General features: G+C 50.6%; 5 protein-coding genes across 5 annotated transcripts; 2 read left to right on the plus strand and 3 right to left on the minus strand.

The window, feature by feature from the left end:
• The first annotated feature begins 484 nt into the window (after positions 1 to 484).
• Positions 485 to 8003, plus strand: LOC117190551. Its single transcript, XM_033395612.1, has 2 exons — positions 485 to 898; positions 7842 to 8003. Exons 1-2 carry the CDS (start codon positions 499 to 501, stop codon positions 7994 to 7996), a joined length of 555 nt encoding a protein of 184 aa, XP_033251503.1. The 5' UTR covers positions 485 to 498; the 3' UTR covers positions 7997 to 8003.
• A 5982-nt stretch (positions 8004 to 13985) lies between these two features.
• LOC117190691 (protein tantalus-like) lies at positions 13986 to 14870 on the minus strand. Its single transcript, XM_033395752.1, has 2 exons — positions 14836 to 14870; positions 13986 to 14766 (listed from the first exon to the last, which is right to left on the minus strand). The coding sequence occupies exon 2, from the start codon at positions 14720 to 14722 to the stop codon at positions 14168 to 14170; it is 555 nt and encodes a 184-aa protein (XP_033251643.1). The 5' UTR covers positions 14723 to 14766; positions 14836 to 14870; the 3' UTR covers positions 13986 to 14167.
• Position 14871: 1 nt separating this feature from the next.
• On the minus strand, positions 14872 to 15588 carry LOC117190690 (protein tantalus-like). Its single transcript, XM_033395751.1, has 2 exons — positions 15522 to 15588; positions 14872 to 15452 (listed from the first exon to the last, which is right to left on the minus strand). The coding sequence occupies exons 1-2, from the start codon at positions 15556 to 15558 to the stop codon at positions 14884 to 14886; spliced, it is 606 nt and encodes a 201-aa protein (XP_033251642.1). The 5' UTR covers positions 15559 to 15588; the 3' UTR covers positions 14872 to 14883.
• A 2421-nt stretch (positions 15589 to 18009) lies between these two features.
• LOC117190693 lies at positions 18010 to 23762 on the plus strand. The gene is made up of 2 exons (XM_033395755.1): positions 18010 to 18743; positions 22899 to 23762. The coding sequence occupies exons 1-2, from the start codon at positions 18381 to 18383 to the stop codon at positions 23043 to 23045; spliced, it is 510 nt and encodes a 169-aa protein (XP_033251646.1). The 5' UTR covers positions 18010 to 18380; the 3' UTR covers positions 23046 to 23762.
• On the minus strand, positions 18761 to 19361 carry LOC117190694. Its single transcript, XM_033395756.1, has 2 exons — positions 19047 to 19361; positions 18761 to 18968 (listed from the first exon to the last, which is right to left on the minus strand). The coding sequence occupies exons 1-2, from the start codon at positions 19279 to 19281 to the stop codon at positions 18787 to 18789; spliced, it is 417 nt and encodes a 138-aa protein (XP_033251647.1). The 5' UTR covers positions 19282 to 19361; the 3' UTR covers positions 18761 to 18786.
• Positions 23763 to 23867: the final 105 nt, after the last annotated feature.

Genomic DNA, 23867 nt, shown 5'->3' on the forward strand with positions numbered 1-23867 from the left:
TACCCTTGCCACAGCCACATGCCTCTGAGAGTGTGGCAGTAATTGAATTAACCTTTGCGTGCCGTCTGTCTCTGTCCGTGTCTGTGAATAAATCGCGGGTCTTGGCTCGAGTAACACTATTCCTCCGTCCTTCGTCGTACCGATAGATGGACGAGGCTTCTGGCACGACGACAACCGATGGCAAGTCCCTGGATGAGGCGCCGGTGGCCGCAGGACTGGAGCCCACACAGCCGATCGGCTTCCTGCAGCTCTTCCGCTTCTCCACCTGCGGGGAGATCGCGTGGCTCTTCTTTGGGTTCCTCATGTGCTGCGTCAAGGCGTTGACCCTGCCCGCAGTGGTCATCATTTACAGCGAGTTCACAGCAGTGAGTACCGGGCACAGATACTCCCGCAGATGCAGATTCAGATACTCCAACCACAATCTCTCTCCCTTCGATTCTCGATTCCGTAGCCCTCTCCGCTGCCACGAACATCACCACGCTGTCGTTTCCCTTCACGATGGCCAACAGCAGCGGCGGCGGGTACACCATTCCCACGGGGACCCTGAGCATCCTTCCCATCGCGGCGAACGCCCAGCTGCCGACCATCACGACAACGGCCAGTGGCTACGAGCCCAATGACGTCATCACCACGATCCCCGTCTCGCTCTCCATTCAGCGCTTCCCCTCGTCCCTGTCCATCGTGGACCTGGCCCAGGAGCAGGACGGCTACAGCAACAGTGGCTCCAGCAACGGCATGACCGTGGGGCCAGGTGCGGGCGGCGGCATCACCACCACGGCCCTCCTGTCCGTGAAGCCCCTGAACGGCAGCGGCAACGGCAACATTTCGCCGAACAACAGCTTCAGTCTGAGCTTCAACCTGCAGGACCCCACAGTGCGCTCCTCGGTGCGTTCGGCAGGAGCACCCACAGTGGATACAGTGGACAACTCTTCATCCGGTGGCACGATCGCCCTGCACCAGAGCGGCGCCACGGCAACGGCAACGGCCACGAGTGCTACCTCAACCCTCGCCAAACACAGTCCCGAGGCCAAGACAGGAGAGGTCTGAGCGGAGGAACAGGACCACTATTCCGACCCATCCACTGGATTATAGCTTTCGTCGTAGGTTTAAGCACCCCCTTCCAGAACCACTGATACGATATTATCATCTAGGAAAAAGAACAAAACAAGAGTAATCCTCTCTTCGGATTGTACATACATATGCACACATCAATATACATACATATATAGCCCACAGACGATATCGTATCGTAATGGATCGTATCGTACGGCACACGCGAGTCTTTCTCGATAGTTGGGCGAATAAATTACGAATAAAATCTTTACCAAGAGAATCTCCATTATATTACCCGTGCAAACATTGGACCGTGTAAATACTTTGGAACCCTCCCCCTCTCCACAAAAAAAAAAATATGTGATATGCGATTATTGTATGTATGTGTTTTTTTTTTTTTTGTTCAAGCTATAAAATTTGTGCATCTTTAGGATTAATGTGGAACCAATCCATGTAGAGGATGGTAGAAGAACACAGATCTAAGAAATTCTAGGCTCCTTTTTACAGATACAGATACAGATACAGTTACAGATGATCGACGAGGCAGATGAAGCGGTGTGACACGTCAGGCGACTAACGAGCTCCTTAACTTGTTTGCCGCCCAACTAAACTGTTAAAAATTTTTAATTATCGCCAATAAGGAATACATTAAAATGCCGACGCCAAGCCAAGCAGCCATTTTCCCAACTCGCCCCACACACATTCACATTCCCCTTCCCAACCACTACCGACAAGCTTTATTTCCTCTTTCTCGCCAATGTAAATTAAAATTCTGTGCGCCACTAAACATATATTCAAATCACAAACCACAAAGAGAATCATAAAACACAAATATTTCTTAAACCACACACAACTACTGTCAACGCGGCTTCGCCTGTGTAAAGTGCGGTGGTTTCGTCCACCGCACCCAGCTAAATGCCAAAGTTGCGGCGGTACGCACCCAGCCAACTACAGGTGCTGATGCTGATATGAGGATCAGCCTTGCGCCGCCACTTATATGAAGCCCGCTCCGAGGACGGGAACGGACTGAAAAGACGCAATCCATTGTAAAAGAAAATACATGTTAATGTTAAGTCTAGTGTTACCTTAACTTTTGTAAGGAAGCGTTCCTGGGCTGGGGTACATATCTCAGTCTACTCCAGGGTCGAAATTACATCAATATTTATAATTTGCCGGGACTCCGTATTTCGGACCGACGATGGGGGACGGGGCCGCAGTCCCGCGGACGGGGGCGATCGTAGCGTGGGACGGGGCAGTTGGTTTCACCGAGAACACTCCGGTTATCGCCAAATAGCGCCTTCAGGGCCCCACCGAACTCAGAATCAATACGGAGGTCTTTACTATGCGATAATACCGACAGGTGTCGCCGAGAGTACCTAGGCTATCGCCGGACAGTACTTACGGGACCCCGCCGGCCTGAGAGTTACTACGAAGCGGAAAGGGGGACTATGCTATGCGGAAATACCGGCAAGTATCGCCGAGAGTACCTAGGCTATCGCCGGACGGTACTCACGGGACCCTGTCGGCCTAAGAATTACTACGACGCGGAAAGGGGAACTTTGCTATGCGGGAATACCGACAAGTATCGCCGAGAGTACCTAGGCTATCGCCGGACGGTACTTACGGGACCCTGTCGGCCTAAGAATTACTACGACGCGGAAAGGGGAACTTTGCTATGCGGAAATACCGACAAGTATCGCCGAGAGTACCTAGGCTATCGCCGGACGGTACTCACGGGACCCTGTCGGCCTAAGAATTACTACGACGCGGAAAGGGGAACTTTGCTATGCGGGAATACCGGCAAGTATCGCCGAGAGTACCTAGGCTATCGCCGGACGGTACTCACGGGACCCTGTCGGCCTAAGAATTACTACGACGCGGAAAGGGGAACTTTGCTATGCGGAAATACCGACAAGTATCGCCGAGAGTACCTAGGCTATCGCCGGACGGTACTTACGGGACCCTGTCGGCCTAAGAATTACTACGACGCGGAAAGGGGAACTTTGCTATGCGGAAATACCGACAAGTATCGCCGAGAATGCCTATGCAATCGCCGGATAGCAGTTACGGGACGCCGCCGAACTAAGAATTACTACGGGGGTCGGGGGTACCGACGCGTATAGCCGAGAGCGCTTAGGCAATCGGCGGATAGCACTTTCGGGACGCTGTCGAACTAAGAATTACTACGGGGGTCGGGGGTACCGACGCGTATCGCCGAGAGCGCTTAGGCAATCGCCGGATAGCACTCACGGGACACTATCGGGCTAAACATTACGGCGAAAATCTTTATCATACGGGGCAGGTATGCATATCACTCGCATGCCACAACAAAAATGAACAACGGACGCTGCCGCCATTAAAGCCATTAAATAAAACATAAACGAATAAAAATGCTGCCATACACACTTGCAAAATCATACGGCCTGACAAATTCAAATCGAATGCAGTGCGTTGGTGATTGCTAGAATAGCCAAAAACAGACACACACACACAAACACCCATTACACTTGGGCGGCCGGACCTGTGCCGTTCGAGTTATGTGTGTCGTGTCCGCCATCGTCCTTAGTTGGTGGCCGGATCCAGTGCCATGGCATTCAGAGTGCCCTATGGTCCTGGAAAAGGAAAAATCCATCAGCCACACATACGATTAAAAAGGGCTCTCAAAATACTTACCGCCAGCCATTCAGACACACACACACAAACATCCATTACACTTGGGCGGCCGGACCTGTGCCGTTCGAGTTATGTGTGTCGTGTCCGCCATCGTCCTTAGTTGGTGGCCGGACCAGTGCCACTCGCTCTACATTAGGGCCACAATTGCCGACGCACACACACACTCACATCCATTTCACTTTGGCGGCCGGACCCGTGTCGCCACAGTAATATGTGTGCCGTCTACTCCTGGCTCCCAGCTGGTGGCCGGACCAGTGCCACTGGTTCTCCAAGAGGGCAGCCACAGCCGCAACGACGACGAGGTGCTAATTGCACCTACTTCTGACGACTTCGGACGACGCCAATTTCGACGACCAGGGGGGACGACGGGGTCGGCCGGTATGCAACGCAATGTCTTTACAAGCATTGTGTTTTGCTATGCCGGCCGATGCTCCGCTGTTTCTTGTCTTCCCTGTAATTATAGAAAAAGATATAGACATTATTTTAAATTGTTATGTTTATTGTAATATTGTAAACGTAAATCAATTGTACCTGTTTTGTCTCGTCTTTGTTCCAGTGTAGTATCTCTTTTATTACCTGTTTTTCCGTCGTCTTCACTCCAGTCTACTACTTATCTGTATTGTTATTTCTGCAAGTGCTTGTCTCTTTTTATACCCGATACTCAAAATGAGTATTGGGGTATATTAGATTTGTGGTAAAAGTGGATGTGTGTAACGTCCAGAAGGAATCGTTTCCGACCCCATAAAGTATATATATTCTTGATCAGCATCAATAGCCGAGTCGATTGAGCCATGTCTGTCCGTCCGTCCGTCTGTCCGTCTGTCCGTCCCCTTCAGCGCCTAGTGCTCAAAGACTATAAGAGCTAGAGCAACGATGTTTTGGATCCAGACTTCTGTGATATGTCACTGCTACAAAAATATTTCAAAACTTCGCCCCGCCCACTTCCGCCCCCACAAAGGACGAAAATCTGTGGCATCCACAATTTTAAAGATATGAGAAAACCAAAAACGTAGAATTGTAGAGAATGACCATATCTTTAAGACAGCGGAATCTGAATTGGATCGTATAATTATTATAGCCAGCATCAAGAAAACAATTTCATTTTTTCTCGCCCTGTCTCTCTCTAACACACACGTAGCATAGGCGGCTTTGCTTAGAGTAAAACATTAGCGCCTAGATCTCAGAGACTACAAAAGCTAGAGCAACCAAATTTGGTATCCACACTCCTAATATATCGGACCGAGACGAGTTTGTTTCAAAATTTCGCCACACCCCCTTCCGCCCCCGCAAAGGACGAAAATCTGGGGATATTAAAAAATCTCAGAGACTATTAAGGCTAGAGTAACCAAATTTGGTATCCGCACTCCTGTTAGATCTTACTATAAAACGTGTATCTCAAAATTTCGCCCCAGACTGATTTTCTGTCTCTCTCGCACGCACTCTTTGTCGTGTCGTTTAATATTAGCGGCGTCTGCCGGAGGAGAGCCATACTGACTTAGTATCGGGGATAACCGTAGAGTTGCGGTGTCCGCAGCAACTCACAACGTTCCCCCTCGTTATTTAGTATATTTCCTCTTATTTTCCACGCAAAGAACCTGCATTGTTTACCTTTTCTCTTTATCTATTCCTCAATTGACTACGTGTTGCAACACTGCACTTTCTGAATTTTCGATCTCATTTCTTTAACCCCTTCTTCCAGGGGGGCCCCACTTCACTTTCTTGACTCACACCACACACACACACACACTTGCAAATGGAAAGTCGTGTCGTGAACGTTGTGGAGTCGAGACGTGTCTGAGGTTTAGTCCCTCCGTCAAAGTGCCGAATATTTTGTCCCTCTCTTTTTCTTTTTCCCTTCCCCCCCCTGCTGGCTGCGGGCCTAGTCGAGGTTACAAGTGTTTCGTTGCTGCAGATTATATGTTTGTAAATTAATGTGCCATCAAATGTACTAGTGTGTGTTTGAGTGTCGTTTAAAGTTGAATTGTAAAACAAACACAAAAATGTACATAAATTAAATTAAGACATATACTGCCCACAAATATTAATAAAATAACGCGCTTGGTTGCTGGCGGCTCACACCCCAGCCTCTCAGCCCCTCCCCTGTAGAGCACTGAGAGCCCTCAACCCAAAGAGGCTCGTTGCTCGTTTGAGAAGTCGAAAGGTTTACCCAGGAGACGGAAAAGCCGGAAAAAGACACGAGAAATGCCTGCAAAGAAAAAACTTGAAGGCAAAGCTAAAGGTAAAGGAAGTACTCGGTTCTGCGGCCATCGGACAGTCGTAACTCATTTCTCATTTCGTCTCATTTCAGCCGGGAGTATACTGGGGGATACAGGATCTGTGGCAACCGCGACTATGGTTCGGCGCCAAATGCCGCCTTGCGCCTGCAAGAGCAAGAGCCAGAGCGCCGCCAGACCCAGTCTTAGTCCCAGCCGCCTGGCCAAGAAGCCCAGCCTGACGCCGACCACCGGTTCTCAGGCGCCATCGCAGACCATCGCAAAGTCGAGGCCCACCGGTCTCGAGAAGATTTTTGAACGGCCCGGCAATGAGGACGACGGGCCAACCAGCAGCCATGCCGTGGCATTCGGCGAGTGCCAGCGCCGCGTCCTCGCCCTGGTTACGGGCGAAAAAAAAAGAACCCTGTCGCAGAAGAGCTGGCTGAAGGTGCGCAACACCTTGGGCGAACGCAGCACCCGGCACATGATGACACTGCGGGCGTCCCGCACTACTTTGGACAGCGTAATGCTCGGGGGATCGGACGATGAAGGCGAGTCGGTCGGAGTCGCTCCCGCAGTCGCTCCCGTAGCTGCTCCCGAAGTCGTTCCCGCTGGAGGAAATGCCGGTACAAATCAGCCGGCACCATTCGTGCTGCGCACCAGCAGGAGGCTCAAGAGTCTGCCTCCGTTTTAGATTGTTGCACCTTCCACCCTCCAAATGAAAGAAAAAGAATAAAGAAAAGAAAAGCAAAGAAAAGAAAAACCCTCTACAGAATGTCTCTTTTGCTCTCATTGTAAATTGAAGCGCCTCTTTCGGCGGAACCTACCCCAAGAGCGGAAAGCGGAGATCAATTAGAATTGTGAACCCCAAACCGAGCGATTGATACGATACACTCACGAGTACTCATGCCCAAGCCCGAGTACTCTGTCCAGCATCCACATCGGGGAATCAACATAAATGGGTGGCTATGGCAAAAGATACAAAGTAGCTGCTGTACCCTTGCCACAGCCACAGATACAGATACATGCCTCTGAGAGTGTGGCAGTAATTGAATTAACCTTTGCGTGCCGTCTGTCTCTGTCCGTGTCTGTGAATAAATCGCGGGTCTTGGCTCGAGTAACACTATTCCTCCGTCCTTCGTCGTACCGATAGATGGACGAGGCTTCTGGCACGACGACAACCGATGGCAAGTCCCTGGATGAGGCGCCGGTGGCCGCAGGACTGGAGCCCACACAGCCGATCGGCTTCCTGCAGCTCTTCCGCTTCTCCACCTGCGGGGAGATCGCGTGGCTTTTCTTTGGGTTCCTCATGTGCTGCGTCAAGGCGTTGACCCTGCCCGCAGTGGTCATCATTTACAGCGAGTTCACAGCAGTGAGTACCAGGCACAGATACTCCCGCAGATGCAGATTCAGATACTCCAACCACAATCTCTCTCCCTTCGATTCTCGATTCCGTAGCCCTCTCCGCTGCCACGAACATCACCACGCTGTCGTTTCCCTTCACGATGGCCAACAGCAGCGGCGGCGGGTACACCATTCCCACGGGGACCCTGAGCATCCTTCCCATCGCGGCGAACGCCCAGCTGCCGACCATCACGACAACAGCCAGTGGCTACGAGCCCAATGACGTCATCACCACGATCCCCGTCTCGCTCTCCATTCAGCGCTTCCCCTCGTCCCTGCCCATCGTGGACCTGGCCCAGGAGCAGGACGGCTACAGCAACAGTGGCTCCAGCAACGGCATGACCGTGGGGCCGGGTGCGGGCGGCGGCGGCGGCATCACCACCACGGCCCTCCTGTCCGTGAAGCCCCTGAACGGCAGCGGCAACGGCAACATTTCGCGGAACAACAGCTTCAGTCTGAGCTTCAACCCCACAGTGCGCTCCTCGGTGCGTTCGGCAGGAGCCCCCACAGTGGATACAGTGGACAACTCTTCATCCGGTGGCACGATCGCCCTGCCCCAGAGCGGCGCCACGGCAACGGCAACGGCCACGAGTGCTACCTCAACCCTCGCCAAACACAGTCCCGAGGCCAAGACAGGAGAGGTCTATGTCTGAGCGGAGGAACAGGGCACCTATTCCGACCCATCCACTGGATTATAGCTTTCGTCGTAGGTTTAATCACCCCCTTCCAGAACCACTGATACGATATTATCATCTAGGAAAGAGAACAAAACAAGAGTAATCCTCTCTTCGGATTGTACATACATATGCACACATCAATATACATACATATATAGCCCACAGACGATATCGTATCGTAATGGATCGTATCGTACGGCACACGCGAGCCTTTCTCGGTAGTTGGGCGAATAAATTACGAATAAAATCTTTACCAAGAGAATCTCCATTATATTACCCGTGCAAACATTGGACCGTGTAAATACTTTGGAACCCTCCCCCTCCCCCTCTCAACAAAAAACATAATATGTGATATGCGATTATTGTATGTTTTTTTTTTTTTGTTCAAGCTAGTGTGACACGTCGGGCGACTAACGAGCCCCTTAACTTGTTTGCCGCCCAACTAAACTGTTAAAAATTCTTAATTAACGCCAATAAGGAATACATTAAAATGCCGACGCCAAGCCAAGCAGCCATTTTCCCAACTCGCCCCACACACATTCACATTCCCCTTCCCAACCACTACCGACAAGCTTTATTTCCTCTTTCTCGCCAATGTAAATTAAAATTCTGTGCGCCACTAAACATATATTCAAATCACAAACCACAAAGAGAATCATAAAACACAAAGATTTCTTAAACCACACACACCTACTGTCAACGCGGCTTCGCCTGTGTAAAGTACGGTGGTTTCGTCCACCGCACCCAGCTAAATGCGAAAATTGCGGCGGTTTAACAACTTCTGTCAACGCGGCTTCGTCTGTTTAAAGTGCGGTGGTTTCGTCCACCGCACCCAGCTAAATGCCAAAGTTGCGGCGGTACGCACCCATCCAACTACCGGGCCTATGCTGATGCTGATATGAGGATCAGCCCTGCGCCGCCACTTATATGAAGCCCGCTCCGAGGACGGGAACGGACTGAAAAGACGCAATCCATTGTAAAAGAAAACACATGTTAATGTTAAGTCTAGTGTTACCTTAACTTTCTTTACTCAAAATACTTGCATAAAATAATACCGAATACCTACCACTACTGTAACTAGTGTTACCTTCCCATTGTTCAGCCAAAAACACTGCAACTACATGTAAAATGTAAAATATGGCATGTATTATTTGAATTTAGTACATATACAAATAGGTAGATGGCGTATAGGAGCGGTGGCGCTGGAGTTCCTCGGCTGCTGTTTCCCCTCCTTGTAGCGTGGGTATTGGGATCGCTCTCGGCTACCATTTCCCCTTCGTGTGACAAAGGTATGGGATCGCTCCAGCCCTGGCTCTCTCTTGGCTGCGATTTCCCCTTCGTGTGACGTCAGTATTAATGCTAGTGATGCTCGTCGTGGTTCCTATGGGATCTGGTTCCGGTGTTGCTCCCCCCATTGGCTGGTATGCTGTCTCGTCTTTGTAATTCTCCCTAACTTAAAATTTGTTTTGCAATCCCCTGTGAGTTCGTCAACTTGATGTTTTGTTGGCGGTAATTCGGTATGTGGTCTTCAGTCCCCTCTACTACCGTTGCCGCCTGCTGAGGGCAGACGACTAGGAATGTAGCATGTACATGTGGGCGGGCAGTTTATAGGGGGCGTAGTTGTTTTATGCGAAAACTAGCATTTTTGGCTCAATTTAGGCCGTAGTGGTGGTGTGGCGGCAACTGATGCTGATTTGAAAGTCGATTTGAAACCGATAATCAATTGTCAGCACCGTTGCCGCCGAAGATTTATCACAGATTGTAATAATTTTGTAGTGGGGTGTCGGAGAACCGCACTAATTACGAAAATAACAATGGGGGGGGAAGAAGGGGTTAAAGAAATGAGATCGAAAATTCAGAAAGTGCAGTGTTGCAACACGTAGTCAATTGCGGAATAGATAAAGAGAAAAGGTAAACAATGCAGGTGCTTTGCGTGGAAAATAAGAGGAAATATACTAAATAAAAAGAGACAAGCACTTGCAGAAATAACAATACAGATAAGTAGTAGACTGGAGTGAAGACGATGGAAAAACAGGTAATAAAAGAGATACTACACTGGAACAAAGACGAGACAAAACAGGTACAATTGATTTACGTTTACAATATTACAATAAACATAACAATTTAAAATAATGTCTATATCTTTTTCTATAATTACAGGGAAGACAAGAAACAGCGGAGCATCGGCCGGCATAGCAAAACACAATGCTTGTAAAGACATTGCGTTGCATACCGGCCGACCCGTCGTCCCCCCTGGTCGTCGAAATTGGCGTCGTCCGAAGTCGTCAGAAGTCCGGCCACCAACTAAGGACGATGGCGGACACGACACACATAACTCGAACGGCACAGGTCCGGCCGCCCAAGTGTAATGGATGTTTGTGTGTGTGTGTCTGAATGGCTGGCGGTAAGTATTTTGAGAGCCCTTTTTAATCGTATGTGTGGCTGATGGATTTTTCCTTTTCCAGGACCATAGGGCACTCTGAATGCCATGGCACTGGATCCGGCCACCAACTAAGGACGATGGCGGACACGACACACATAACTCGAACGGCACAGGTCCCGCCGCCCAAGTGTAATGGGTGTTTGTGTGTGTGTGTCTGTTTTTGGCTATTCTAGCAATCACCAACGCACTGCATTCGATTTGAATTTGTCAGGCCGTATGATTTTGCAAGTGCGTATGGCAGCATTTTTATTCGTTTATGTTTTATTTAATGGCTTTGATGGCGGCAGCGTCCGTTGTTCATTTTTGTTGTGGCATGCGAGTGATATGCATACATGCCCCGTATGATAAAGATTTTCGCCGTAATGTTTAGCCCGATAGTGTCCCGTGAGTGCTATCCGGCGATTGCCTAAGCGCTCTCGGCGATACGCGTCGGTACCCCCGACCCACGTAGTAATTCTTAGTTCGACAGCGTCCCGTAAGTGCTATCCGGCGATTGCCTAGGCATTCTCGGCGATGCCTGTCGATATCCCCGACCCCCGTAGTAATTCTTAGTTCGGCGGCGTCCCGTAAGTGCTATCCGGCGACTGCCTAGGCATTCTCGGCGATACTTGTCGGTATTTCCGCATAGCAAAGTTCCCCTTTCCGCGTCGTAGTAATTCTTAGGCCGACAGGGTCCCGTAAGTACTGTCCGGCGATAGCCTAGGTACTCTCGGCGACACCTCTCGGTATTATCGCATAGTAAAGACCTCCGTATTGATTCTGAGTTCGGTGGGGCCCTGAAGGCGCTATTCGGCGATAACCGGAGTGTTCTCGGTGAAACCAACTGCCCCGTCCCACGCTACGATCGCCCCCGTCCGCGGGACTGCGGCCCCCATCGTCGGTCCGAAATACGGAGTCCCGGCAAATTATAAATATTGCTGTAATTTCGACCCTGGAGTAGACTGAGATATGTACCCCAGCCCAGGATCGCTTCCTTACAAAAGTTAAGGTAACACTAGGCTTAACATTAACATGTGTTTTCTTTTACAATGGATTGCGTCTTTTCAGTCCGTTCCCGTCCTCGGAGCGGGCTTCATATAAGTGGCGGCGCAAGGCTGATCCTCATATCAGCATCAGCATAGGCCCTGTAGTTGGCTGGGTGCGTACCGCCGCAACTTTGGCATTTAGCTGGGTGCGGTGGACGAAACCACCGCACTTTACACAGACGAAGCCGCGTTGACAGAAGTTGTTAGACCGCCGCAATTTTCGCATTTAGCTGGGTGCGATGGACGAAACCACCGCACAGGCGAAGCCGCGTTGACAGTAGTTGTGTGTGGTTTAAGAAATCTTTGTGTTTTATGATTCTCTTTGTGGTTTGTGATTTGAATATATGTTTAGTGGCGCACAGAATTTTAATTTACATTGGCGATAAAGAGGAAATAAAGCTTGTCGGTAGTGGTTGGGAAGGGGAATGTGAATGTGTGTGGGGCGAGTTGGGAAAATGGCTGCTTGGCTTGGCGTCGGAATTTTAATGTATTCCTTATTGGCGTTAATTAAGAATTTTTAACAGTTTAGTTGGGCGGCAAACAAGTTAAGGGGCTCGTTAGTCACCCGACGTGTCATACCGCGTACAAAAGTGGCCGTGTGTCCATGGCTGGCCAGCATTTCGGTGATGTATTGAGTCTCAATACCCACGCTACAAGGAGTGGAAACAGCAGCCGAGAGAGAGAGAGCGATCCCAATAACCACGCTACACGAAGGAGAAGCAGCAGCCAGAACAAGAGCCACGAAGAGGGGAATAGTCGGATCTCTCCCACTCCGACCAGTGACGCCGATGTGATCAACAACTCTCCCCGGCCAGCCCGAAGCCAACGCCTACAAGGGAGACCGAGAGAGAGGCCGCCGTCGCGAAACTGAGAGAGAGTTTTTCATTTAAAACAATGGGGGGAGCAACACCGGAACCAGATCCCACAGGAACCACGACGAGCATCACTAGCATTAATACCGACGTCACACGAAGGGGAAATCGCAGCCAAGAGAGAGCCAGGGCTGGAGCGATCCCATACCTTTGTCACACGAAGGGGAAATGGTAGCCGAGAGCGATCCCAATACCCACGCTACAAGGAGGGGAAACAGCAGCCGACGAACTCCAGCGCCACCGCTCCTATACGCCATCTACTGATTTGTATATGTACTAAATTCAAATAAAACATGCCATATTTTACATTTTACATGTAGTTGCAGTGTTTTTGGCTGAACAATGGGAAGGTAACACTAGTTACAGTAGTGGTAGGTATTCGGTATTTTTTTATGCAAGTATTTTGAGTAAAGAAAGTTAAGGTAACACTAGACTTAACATTAACATGTGTTTTCTTTTACAATGGATTGCGTCTTTTCAGTCCGTTCCCGTCCTCGGAGCGGGCTTCATATAAGTGGCGGCGCAAGGCTGATCCTCATATCAGCATCAGCATAGGCCCTGTAGTTGGATGGGTGCGTACCGCCGCAACTTTGGCATTTAGCTGGGTGCGGTGGACGAAACCACCGCACTTTACACAGACGAAGCCGCGTTGACAGAAGTTGTTAAACCGCCGCAACTTTGGCATTTAGATGGGTGCGGTGGACGAAACCACCGCACTTTACACAGACGAAGCCGCGTTGACAGAAGTTGTTAAACCGCCGCAATTTTCGCATTTAGCTGGGTGCGGTGGACGAAACCACCGCACTTTACACAGGCGAAGCCGCGTTGACAGTAGTTGTGTGTGGTTTAAGAAATCTTTGTGTTTTATGATTCTCTTTGTGGTTTGTGATTTGAATATATGTTTAGTGGCGCACAGAATTTTAATTTACATTGGCGATAAAGAGGAAATAAAGCTTGTCGGTAGTGGTTGGGAAGGGGAATGTGAATGTGTGTGGGGCGAGTTGGGAAAATGGCTGCTTGGCTTGGCGTCGGAATTTTAATGTATTCCTTATTGGCGTTAACTAAGAATTTTTAACAGTTTAGTTTGGCGGCAAACAAGTTAAGGGGCTCGTTAGTCGCCCGACGTGTCATACCGCGTACAAAAGTGGCCGTGTGTCCATGGCTGGCCAGCATTTCGGTGATGTATTGAGTCTCAATACCCACGCTACAAGGAGTAGAAACAGCAGCCGAGAGAGAGAGCGATCCCAATACCCACGCTACACGATGGAGAAGCAGCAGCCAGAACAAGAGCCACGAAGAGGGGAATAGTCGGATCTCTCCCACTCCGACCAGTGACGCCGATGTGATCAACAACTCTCCCCGGCCAGCCCGAAGCCAACGCCTACAAGGGAGACCGAGAGAGAGGCCGCCGTCGCGAAACTGAGAGAGAGTTTTTCATTTAAAACAATGGGGGGAGCAACACCGGAACCAGATCCCACAGGAACCACGACGAGCATCACAAGCATTAATACCGACGTCACACGAAGGGGAAATCGCAGCCAAGAGAGAGCCAGGGCTGGAGCGATCCCATACCTTTGTCACACGAAGGGGAAATGGTAGCCGAGAGCGAGTATCGTATCAATCGCTCGCTTTGGGGTTCACAATTCTAATTGATCTCCGCTTTCCGCTCTTGGGGTAGGTTCCGCCGAAAGAGGCGCTTCAATTTACAATGAGAGCAAAAGAGACATTCTGTAGAGGGTTTTTCTTTTCTTTGCTTTTCTTTTCTTTATTCTTTTTCTTTCATTTGGAGGGTGGAAGGTGCAACAATCTAAAACGGAGGCAGACTCTTGAGCCTCCTGCTGGTGCGCAGCACGAATGGTGCCGGCTGATTTGTACCGGCATTTCCTCCAGCGGGAACGACTTCGGGAGCAGCTACGGGAGCGACTGCGGGAGCGACTCCGACCGACTCGCCTTCATCGTCCGAGCCCCCGAGCATTACGCTGTCCAAAGTAGTGCGGGACGCCCGCAGTGTCATCATGTGCCGGGTGCTGCGTTCGCCCAAGGTGTTGCGCACCTTCAGGCAGCTCTTCTGCGACAGGGTTCTTTTTTTTTCGCCCGTACCCAGGGCGAGGACGCGGCGCTGGCACTCGCCGAATGCCACGGCATGGCTGCTTGTGGGACCGTCGTCCTCATTGCCGGGCCGTTCAAAAATCGTCTCGAGACCGGTGGGCCTCGACTTTGCGATGGTCTGCGATGGCGCCTGAGAACCGGTGGTCGGCGTCAGGCTGGGCTTCTTGGCCAGGCGGCTGGGACTAAGACTGGGCCTGGCGGCGCTCTGGCTCTTGCTCTTGCAGGCGCGCGGCGGCATTTGGCACCGAACCATAGTCGCGGTTGCCACAGATCCTGTATCCCCCGGTATACTCCCGGCTGAAATGAGACGAAATGAGAAATGAGTTACGACTGTCCGATGGCCGCAGAACCGAGTACTTCCTTTACCTTTAGCTTTGCCTTCAAGTTTTTTCTTTGCAGGCATTTCTCGTATTTTCAAACGGCTTTTCCGTCTCCTGGGTAAACCTTTCGACTTCTCAAACGAGCAACGAGAACGACTTCGGGAGCAGCTACGGGAGCGACTGCGGGAGCGTCTCCGTCCGACTCGCCTTCATCGTCCGAGCCCCCGAGCATTACGCTGTCCAAAGTAGTGCGGGACGCCCGCAGTGTCATCATGTGCCGGGTGCTGCGTTCGCCCAAGGTGTTGCGCACCTTTAGGCAGCTCTTCTGCGACAGGGTTCTTTTTTTTTCGCCCGTACCCAGGGCGAGGACGCGGCGCTGGCACTCGCCGAATGCCACGGCATGGCTGCTTGTGGGCCCGTCGTCCTCATTGCCGGGCCGTTCAAAAATCGTCTCGAGACCGGTGGGCCTCGACTTTGCGATGGTCTGCGATGGCGCCTGAGAACCGGTGGTCGGCGTCAGGCTGGGCTTCTTGGCCAGGCGGCTGGGACTAAGACTGGGCCTGGCGGCGCTCTGGCTCTTGCTCTTGCAGGCGCGCGGCTGCATTTGGCACCGAACCATAGTCGCGGTTGCCACAGATCCTGTATCCCCCGGTATACTCCCGGCTGAAATGAGACGAAATGAGAAATGAGTTACGACTGTCCGATGGCCGCAGAACCGAGTACTTCCTTTACCTTTAGCTTTGCCTTCAAGTTTTTTCTTTGCAGGCATTTCTCGTATCTTTTTCCGGCTTTTCCGTCTCCTGGGTAAACCTTTCGACTTCTCAAACGAGCAACGAGCAACGAGCCTCTTTGGGTTGAGGGCTCTCAGTGCTCCACAGGGGAGGGGCTGAGAGGCTGGGGTGTGAGCCGCCAGCAACCAAGCGCGTTGCTTTATTAATATTTGTGGGCAGTATATGTCTTAATTTAATTTATGTACATTTTTGTGTTTTTTTTTACAATTCAACTTTAAACGACACTCAAACACACACTAGTACATTTGATGGCACATTAATTTACAAACATATAATCTGCAGCAACGAAACACTTGTAACCTCGACTAGGCCCGCAGCCAGATGAGAGATCGCCGGCCAGATGAGGCCAATACTCAGGGTGGAGTTGACGATCGGCAGCGGTGGACGTAGACATCCTACTCCCACAGCCAGGAAACATCTGCTCCCAGCACGTGCCAATATCAGCCTGTTTCAAAAGTCGCTGGAACGGTTGATCAATATCAACACCGAGATTAGAATAGCGCAGGACATTGATGACGTCGTTGACTTGTTTTTGGACAATATACGGGTAGCAGCAGCAGCAGCAACAACACAACATCAACAGCAGCATCCAAACTCACATCGAAGATTGCCACAGCAGCGACAGCATCAACATCAGCAGCGGTCACAGCAACATCACCGGCTCCATCACCTTAAGCTGGACGTGGCTACTAGCGAGCTGCTTTCCAACAAACAGCAGTGCAAGAGGATCTGGCTGGCGACTCGCACCATCGAAGCCAGACGAAACTACAGGGCGGCGCAAAATCGTCTTAATAAGGGGCTCACAATCCTGAAAAACAAAAATATCAACAAACTGTTCACAGGGATTGACAACAAAGACCGCTATCAAATGCAGAAACTTTGGAAACTGACCAGCACAGTCAAAAGACAGCCGCAGCCAAACTGGCCACTGAGGCTGCCAACTATGACTGGAGGCAAGGCAAGTGTCTCGTGGACAAAGTCAACAGCCGAGACAGCCGATGCCTTTGCTACTCACCTGGAGGAGAGATTCAGCCCGATACTATCCAATTCAGATGAAGAGCGGACCACAATCAACAGAGAGCGTGAGCAGTCAAAACGGCAGAAGCAGCTACAACCAGACCAGGAAGTCAGGATTCCCTTCAGACCAGTCACACTGCCTGAGCTGATGCAGATTGTTGATGCATTGGAGCTGTCCAAATCAACTGGGGGCGACAAAATCAATAACAAACTGATTAAAAATTTGCCAAAAAAAGCGCTATTATATTTAATATTAATTTATAACTCCATTTTCAGACTGGGCCACTTTCCAAGTCAGTGGAAACATGCCCAGATTAAAATGATTTTAAAGCCGGGCAAAAACACAGCCGACATGTGTTCCTACCGGCCAATCAGTCTATTATCTGGCCTTTCAAAGATCTTTGAAAAATTGCTTATGGCGAGATTGTTTGAGGTGGAGAATTTTGCCAAGGCCGTACCCAATTACCAATTTAGATTTCGGCGGGAGCATGGCACTGAGCAGCAGCTGGCTCGAGTCACACAATATATCCTCAAGGCGTATGAGAAAAAACAAGTTTGCTCGGCAATTTTTCAGGACATATCCGAAGCTTTTGACCGAGTATGGCATGAAGGGCTGCTGTACAAGTTGAAGAAGCTGCTGCCTTTAAATTTGTTCTGCATTCTGGAGAGCTGCCTGGCTGAACGCACTTTTTGCGTGAGCTGCGGAGACGATGATCTGTCAAGAATCGGAAAAATATCAGCTGGAGTCCCGCAGGGTAGTGTACTTGGGCCAATACTATACACGATCTATGCCTCGGACATGCCCATGCCTCACCTCATCCCTGACAGCACTGGCTTCCATCCAGAACGGGAATCAATGCTGCTGTCCACGTATGCCGACGACACGGTGATAATGAGCGCATCTGCAATCCCAAATGTGGCAGTCAAAAATAACCAGCGGTACCTACAACACTTCTCTATATGGGCCAAGAAGTGGTGCATTAACATAAATGCAAAAAAAACCGGACATGTAATATTCACACTGAGGACAATTAGATCAACGGACTTAAGGCAAACGCCGACTATAAATGGACAGGCTGTGCCACTTGACAAATCACACACATATCTGGGCATAAAATTGGACAAAAAACTCACCCTAAGCTCACACATCACGACGCTCTGCACAAAACTCCGATCAAGAGCGGCCAAACTGGACTGGCTTGCTGGCCCAAAAAGCCGGCTGCCTAACGAAATCAATGCTATCGTCATCAAGCAGCTCATCATGCCCATTTGGCAATATGGTCTTCCGGTTTGGGGCGCACTTACATCCGATTCCCAGCTGCGACGGGTGCAAAGCCTACAAAATAAAATCATTAGACGGGCAATGAAGGCGACAAGGTTCACCAGGAACGATGCCGTAAGGCAGACTCACAATCTAGACACAATTGACGAAGTGTTCCATGCGGCAAGTGGGCGTTTCGCCAACTCCTTGGCTTGCCATGTCAATCCGGAGGCTCGGAAACTATTGCTGCAGCCGTATGAGCCACAGCGATTGCAGAGGCCACGATATCTGCAACAGCTGCTCCAACACTTCCGCCCGCTGCAGCCTCAAAATCAGGATCGGAGCAGCCATCAACAACAACATCCAGATCCGGCCATCTCCGAGGAATCGCTTCCAGCGCTGGTCCGTCTCGAAGAGGAGGAGCTGAAAAGAAAGAGACAGGAGGAATCAGACGCCAGGCAATTAAGAAGAATCCAACAACAAAATATCATCAATCCGAACCCCGAAAGGTTCAACGGTTCGATGATAAATTGCTTCAGGAAACGATACCTCAGCGGCCAAACTCCCCGAGAAAGAATAGGGGCTCTTATCTTTGGCCAGCCACTATCTGTCCAAAGGATAATCCTGCCAGATTACGAGGGGGATCCCGATCCAGTGACGCAGCAGCGGACCCAGCAGCAGACACAGCAGCGGACCCAGCAGCAGACACAGCAAATTCTGGCGAGCAGCAACCTGCAGACGTCACATTATCGTTGCCAGACACGGGCTGCAAGCAGCAGCTCACGCACCCTGGACGACAGCCATCGACGCAATCCGCAAGAGGCACTTCTGGACCACGGACTGGAGCAAGTCCGACGGCGCCTTGAACGGGTGGTCGACGACGACGTCCAAATCATTACCGATGACGCCGACGACGACGTCCAAATCATCACCGATGTCCAATCCATCTCAGATGACGACGACCACAACAACGACGATGATGCCGGCCGGCACATTGCACACACCGCCACAGTCTCTCCGCACTTTGGTGCAGCAAGGCGCCGATTATTGGGACGCCGCAATCCGGCCGCAGCAAGTCCAATATTCCTGTGGTGGACATTGTCGTTGTACCTGGTAAATGTAAAAATGACATTAAAATTTGCAAAATTATCCCCTCCACAGAGCAATTTAAAACGGCACAAAATTCACCTGAAGCGTGTACAAACACGCTTGCGACACCGGGCGACACCCCTAGTTGCTCCTCTGATCCTTCCTCATGGGCGTCACCACGGCATCCGGCCTCCAGAAGGGCTCCGCGGACGAGAGTCATCACGGCTGTTGGTTGGCCATGAATGCAAATTTGGACACGCTTGCGCTGCACACATGGCGCATCCGAATCCACGCAGGGGTGGTTTTCCTGCACTTCATGGCTGCTGGCAACCATCGCCACACAAATTTGGCCGAATCCCGGGCCACCTGGAGGACCACGGCGATCGCTCCATCCACTCGGCACGGCCCTGTGCATTGTCCACGTCTCCTGCCGCACCTTACACACGCGCTCATCCAGCGCCGTACTGTTGCGCACCGTGCCAAACACACTGCTCCAGACGACGACGATGATCCAGTACCTGCAAATAGAAATAAAATATAATTAAATTAGATTAAAATGTAAATAATTGTTCAAATATTGTCAATACTTATCTGTTTGTGACCACTTGCTGATTTATGTATGTTAATCCTGTGATTGACACATAAGGGCTGCCAGACCATTAGTTTCATGCTATAATGTTAATGTTAATGTAATGCTAATGTCAATGTAAGTTAATGTTAACAGCCCGCTAATTTTAAAATCGCATTATTGTTGTAAGTTAAGCTTAAATGTAAATTGCCATGTCCTAGGTAATAAGAAAAAGCTGGAAATAAACTCCGTCAGTAGCAAAACTGGCGGGCGAGTGTGCGCAACGTAGGCGTGCACTTGCATCAAAATTACCTCGAAAAAAAAAAAACAGACGCCTGCTGCCTCTGGCCCACGCACTGGGCGACGACGTCCAGAGCAGCCATTGAGCCGTTCCCAGGCACCACAACAGCAGCAGCTACAGCAGCTGCAACAGCAGCCGCAGCGCGAACAACAACAGCGACAGCAGCAGCAGCAGTTTGCCAACAACCGCTCCCGGCAGAAGATGCAGCCGAAACGCCAATCTTTCGAGGGATCCTGCAGCCAGGCACTGTTGGAGAATACGCAGAGGATGACGCGATTGGAAAAGAGGCTGGAAGTGACGATGTCACTACTCACCTCGCTCATCCAATCCCAGGCAGTGACGGCAACTCCAGCAGTTGCAGTTACATCGGAAAATCTACCAACAATGGCAGCAGCAACAGTGGTTGCCCCAGCTCCAGCAGCCAGGCGGTCAAAGAAACCACCACGATCACAGCCACCACAAAAAACGTTAGGGCCAACGCCAGCCGCCATTCCAGAGACGGACAGATGACGACTCCATGGATGACATTAAGGCCTACGCCCGCAACATGAGGTACCATCTTGACAACCAGATATCCTGGAACGCTTTGTACTAATTGGACACATCTCTGCCACTGCATTGGATTAAATGACAAATGCATATCACTCGCATGCCACAACAAAAATGAACAACGGACGCTGCCGCCATCAAAGCATTCAGAGTGCCATGTGTACCTGGAATGGAAATACACACACACACACAAACATCCATTACACTTGGGCGGCCGGACCTGTGCCGTTCGAGTTATGTGTGTCGTGTCCGCCATCGTCCTTTGTTGGTGGCCGGATCCAGTGCCATGGCATTCAGAGTGCCCTATGGTCCTGGAAAAGGAAAAAAATCCATCAGCCACACATACGAAAAAAAAGGGCTCTCAAAATACTTACCGCCAGCCATTCAGACACACACACACAAACACTTGGGCGGCCGGACCTGTGCCGTTCGAGTTATGTGTGTCGTTGTCCGCCATTGCCCACAGCTGGTGGCCGGACCAGTGCCACTCGCTCTACACTAGGGCCACAATTGCCGACGCACACACACACTCCATCCATTTCACTTTGGCGGCCGGACCCGTGTCGCCACAGTAAAATGTGTGCCATCTACTCCTGGCTCCCAGCTGGTGGCCGGACCAGTGCCACTCGCTCTACATTAGGGCCGAAATTGCCGACGCACACACACACTCACAAACATTTCACTTTGGCGGCCGGACCCGTGTCGCCACAGTAAAATGTGTGCCATCTACTCCTGGCTCCCAGCTTGTGGCCGGACCAGTGACACTCGCTCTACATTAGGGCCACAATTGCCGACGCACACACACACTCACATCCATTTCACTTTGGCGGCCGGACCCGTGTCGCCACAGTAATATGTGTGCCGTCTACTCCTGGCTCCCAGCTGGTGGCCGGACCAGTGCCACTGTGGGCAGCCACAGCCACAACGACGACGACGAGGTGCTAATTGCACCTACTTCTGACGACTTCGGATGACGCCAATTTCGACGACCAGGGGGACGACAGGGTCGGCCGGTATGCAACGCAATGTCTTTACAAGCATTGTGTTTTGCTATGCCGGCCGATGCTCCGCTGTTTCTTGTCTTCCCTGTAATTATAGAAAAAAAAGATATAGACATTATTTTAAATTGTTATGTTTATTGTAATATTGTAAACGTAAATCAATTGTACCTGTTTTGTCTCGTCTTTGTTCCAGTGTAGTATCTCTTTTATTACCTGTTTTTCCGTCGTCTTCACTCCAGTCTACTACTTATCTGTATTGTTATTTCTGCAAGTGCTTGTCTCTTTTTTTTATATTTTCCACGCAAAGCACCTGCATTGTTTACCTTTTCTCTTTATCTATTCCTCAATTGACTACGTGTTGCAACACTGCATTTTCTGAATTTTCGATCTCATTTCTTTAACCCCTTCTTCCCCCCCCATTGTTATTTTCGTAATTAGTGCGGTTCTCCGACACCCCACTACAAAATTATTACAATCTGTGATAAAAATCTTCGGCGGCAACGGTGCTGACAATTGATTATCGGTTTCAAATCGACTTTCAAATCAGCATCAGTTGCCGCCACACCACCACCACTACGGCCTAAATTGAGCCAAAAATGCTAGTCTTCGCATAAAACAATTACGCCCCCTATAAACTGCCCGCCCACATGTACATGATACATTCCTAGTCGTCTGCCCTCAGCAGGCGGCAAGGGTAGTAGAGGGGACTGAAGACCACACACCGCATTACAGCCAACAAAACATCAAGTTGACGAACTCACAGGGGATTGCAAATCAAATTTATAAGTTAGGGGAATTACAAAGGGAAGAGACAGCATACTTTTGAGCGTGGCCCCACTTTACTTTCTTGACTCAAACCACACACACACACACACACACACTTGACACACTATTACACACACTTGACGAGTCCCCCCTCCCCCTCTTGACAATTCGTACTTTTGGAGCCTTTTGCCCGATCGTGGATTGGTCTCGAGTCTGGGTCTCTGTCCAAAGGAAAAGTCGTGTCGTGAACGTTGTGGAGTCGAGACGTGTTCGAGGTTTAGTTTAGGACCTCCGTCAAAGTGCCGAATATTTTGTGTCTCTCTTTTTCCATTTTCCCTTTCCCCCCCCCCCCCTGCTGGCTGCGGGCCTATTTCGAGGTTACAAGTGTTTCGTTGCTGCAGTATTATATGTTTGTAAAGTTTATTGTGCCATCAAATGTACTAGTGTGTTTGAAGTGTCGTTTAAAGTTGATTTGTAAAACAAACACAAAAATGTACATAAATTAAATTAAGACATATTCTGCCCAAAAAAATATTAATAAAGCAACGCGCTTGGTTGCTGGCGGCTCACACCCCAGCCCTCCCCTGTTGGAGCACTGAGAGCCCTCAACCCAAAGCGGGTATATATTGAAAAAAAATCCAATAAAAAACTGTGTGAATAATTTGGCTTGACAAAAACTCCACTCGCGTCGGTCGAAAAATTTATTACCAAATCCAACCAAAGCCAATCCAGCGCAGCTATGCCACGCGGATCCACTGCCAGAAGAGGACGACGACGACGAGGACCACACGGCGTCACAGCCAGGGATCGCCCCAAATCAGCCATTTCCACTGCCAGCTCCGACAGCGCCGCCGACGGCTAAGCCAGCGACGACAGCGCAGCGACCGGCACCGTGGCAAACGCAGCGATACTGAGACGCCAATCCACCGACTCCGCCACCTGGTTGGAGGCACTTCCTCCAATTCCTGGACCGGCTCCAGCCACCATTACCGGGTATGTGAGGACCACACACCATGCCGACACCACCATCACGGCCACTCCGGCCACAAGCCCCATCCCCGACCCCGACCTGCCCTGCCCCAACAGCTGGGCGGCCATTCCCAATCTCACCAGCCAGGAGCAGTTCCAGATCGGCGACTGGGTGGAGGCGGTCCATACCCAGGAACGCCAGCAGCAGCAGCAGACCATCAGCAGCAGCAGCGGTAGTCGCCGGCTTGAGGCATTGGCGGCGTCGGCAGCGGCAGCGGCGTCAGCCAAAGCACCGCAATGTCAAGCCAAGCCAAGCCAAGCGGTACCAAGCGCGCCAATAATTCCGCTTCCCACACTCCAACAAACACAGACAAGTATCGATGCACCGTATGCCGATGCATCGTGTGGAGAGAGCCGGAAACAGCAAGGAGCGAGAGAAGGCGCAAAGAGAGAGTGGGTAACGACCTCGTACCAGCGACAGTACGAGAGGGCACTCGAGCAGCCTCTGCACGAACAGCAGCCAACAAAAGATTCGTGTTCGAGTGCCCGTTCGGGAGCGAGTTCGAACTCGGTTCCAAATGCAATGCACACAGCCAATACCACAACCACAACCACAAATACAATGATGACATACATCAGCACACAAACAGCGACATCAAACACAAAAACGACAACTACAGTTACGTCGGCAGCCAGACGACGATGCCTGTTAACAGCAATGTTAACAGGCGGACCCCCCCCCCCACCACCGCCGCCAGAGGAACATC

This window comes from Drosophila miranda, assembly GCF_003369915.1.
Source record: "Drosophila miranda strain MSH22 chromosome Y unlocalized genomic scaffold, D.miranda_PacBio2.1 Contig_Y1_pilon, whole genome shotgun sequence".
NCBI classification, from domain to species: Eukaryota; Metazoa; Arthropoda; class Insecta; order Diptera; family Drosophilidae; genus Drosophila; species Drosophila miranda.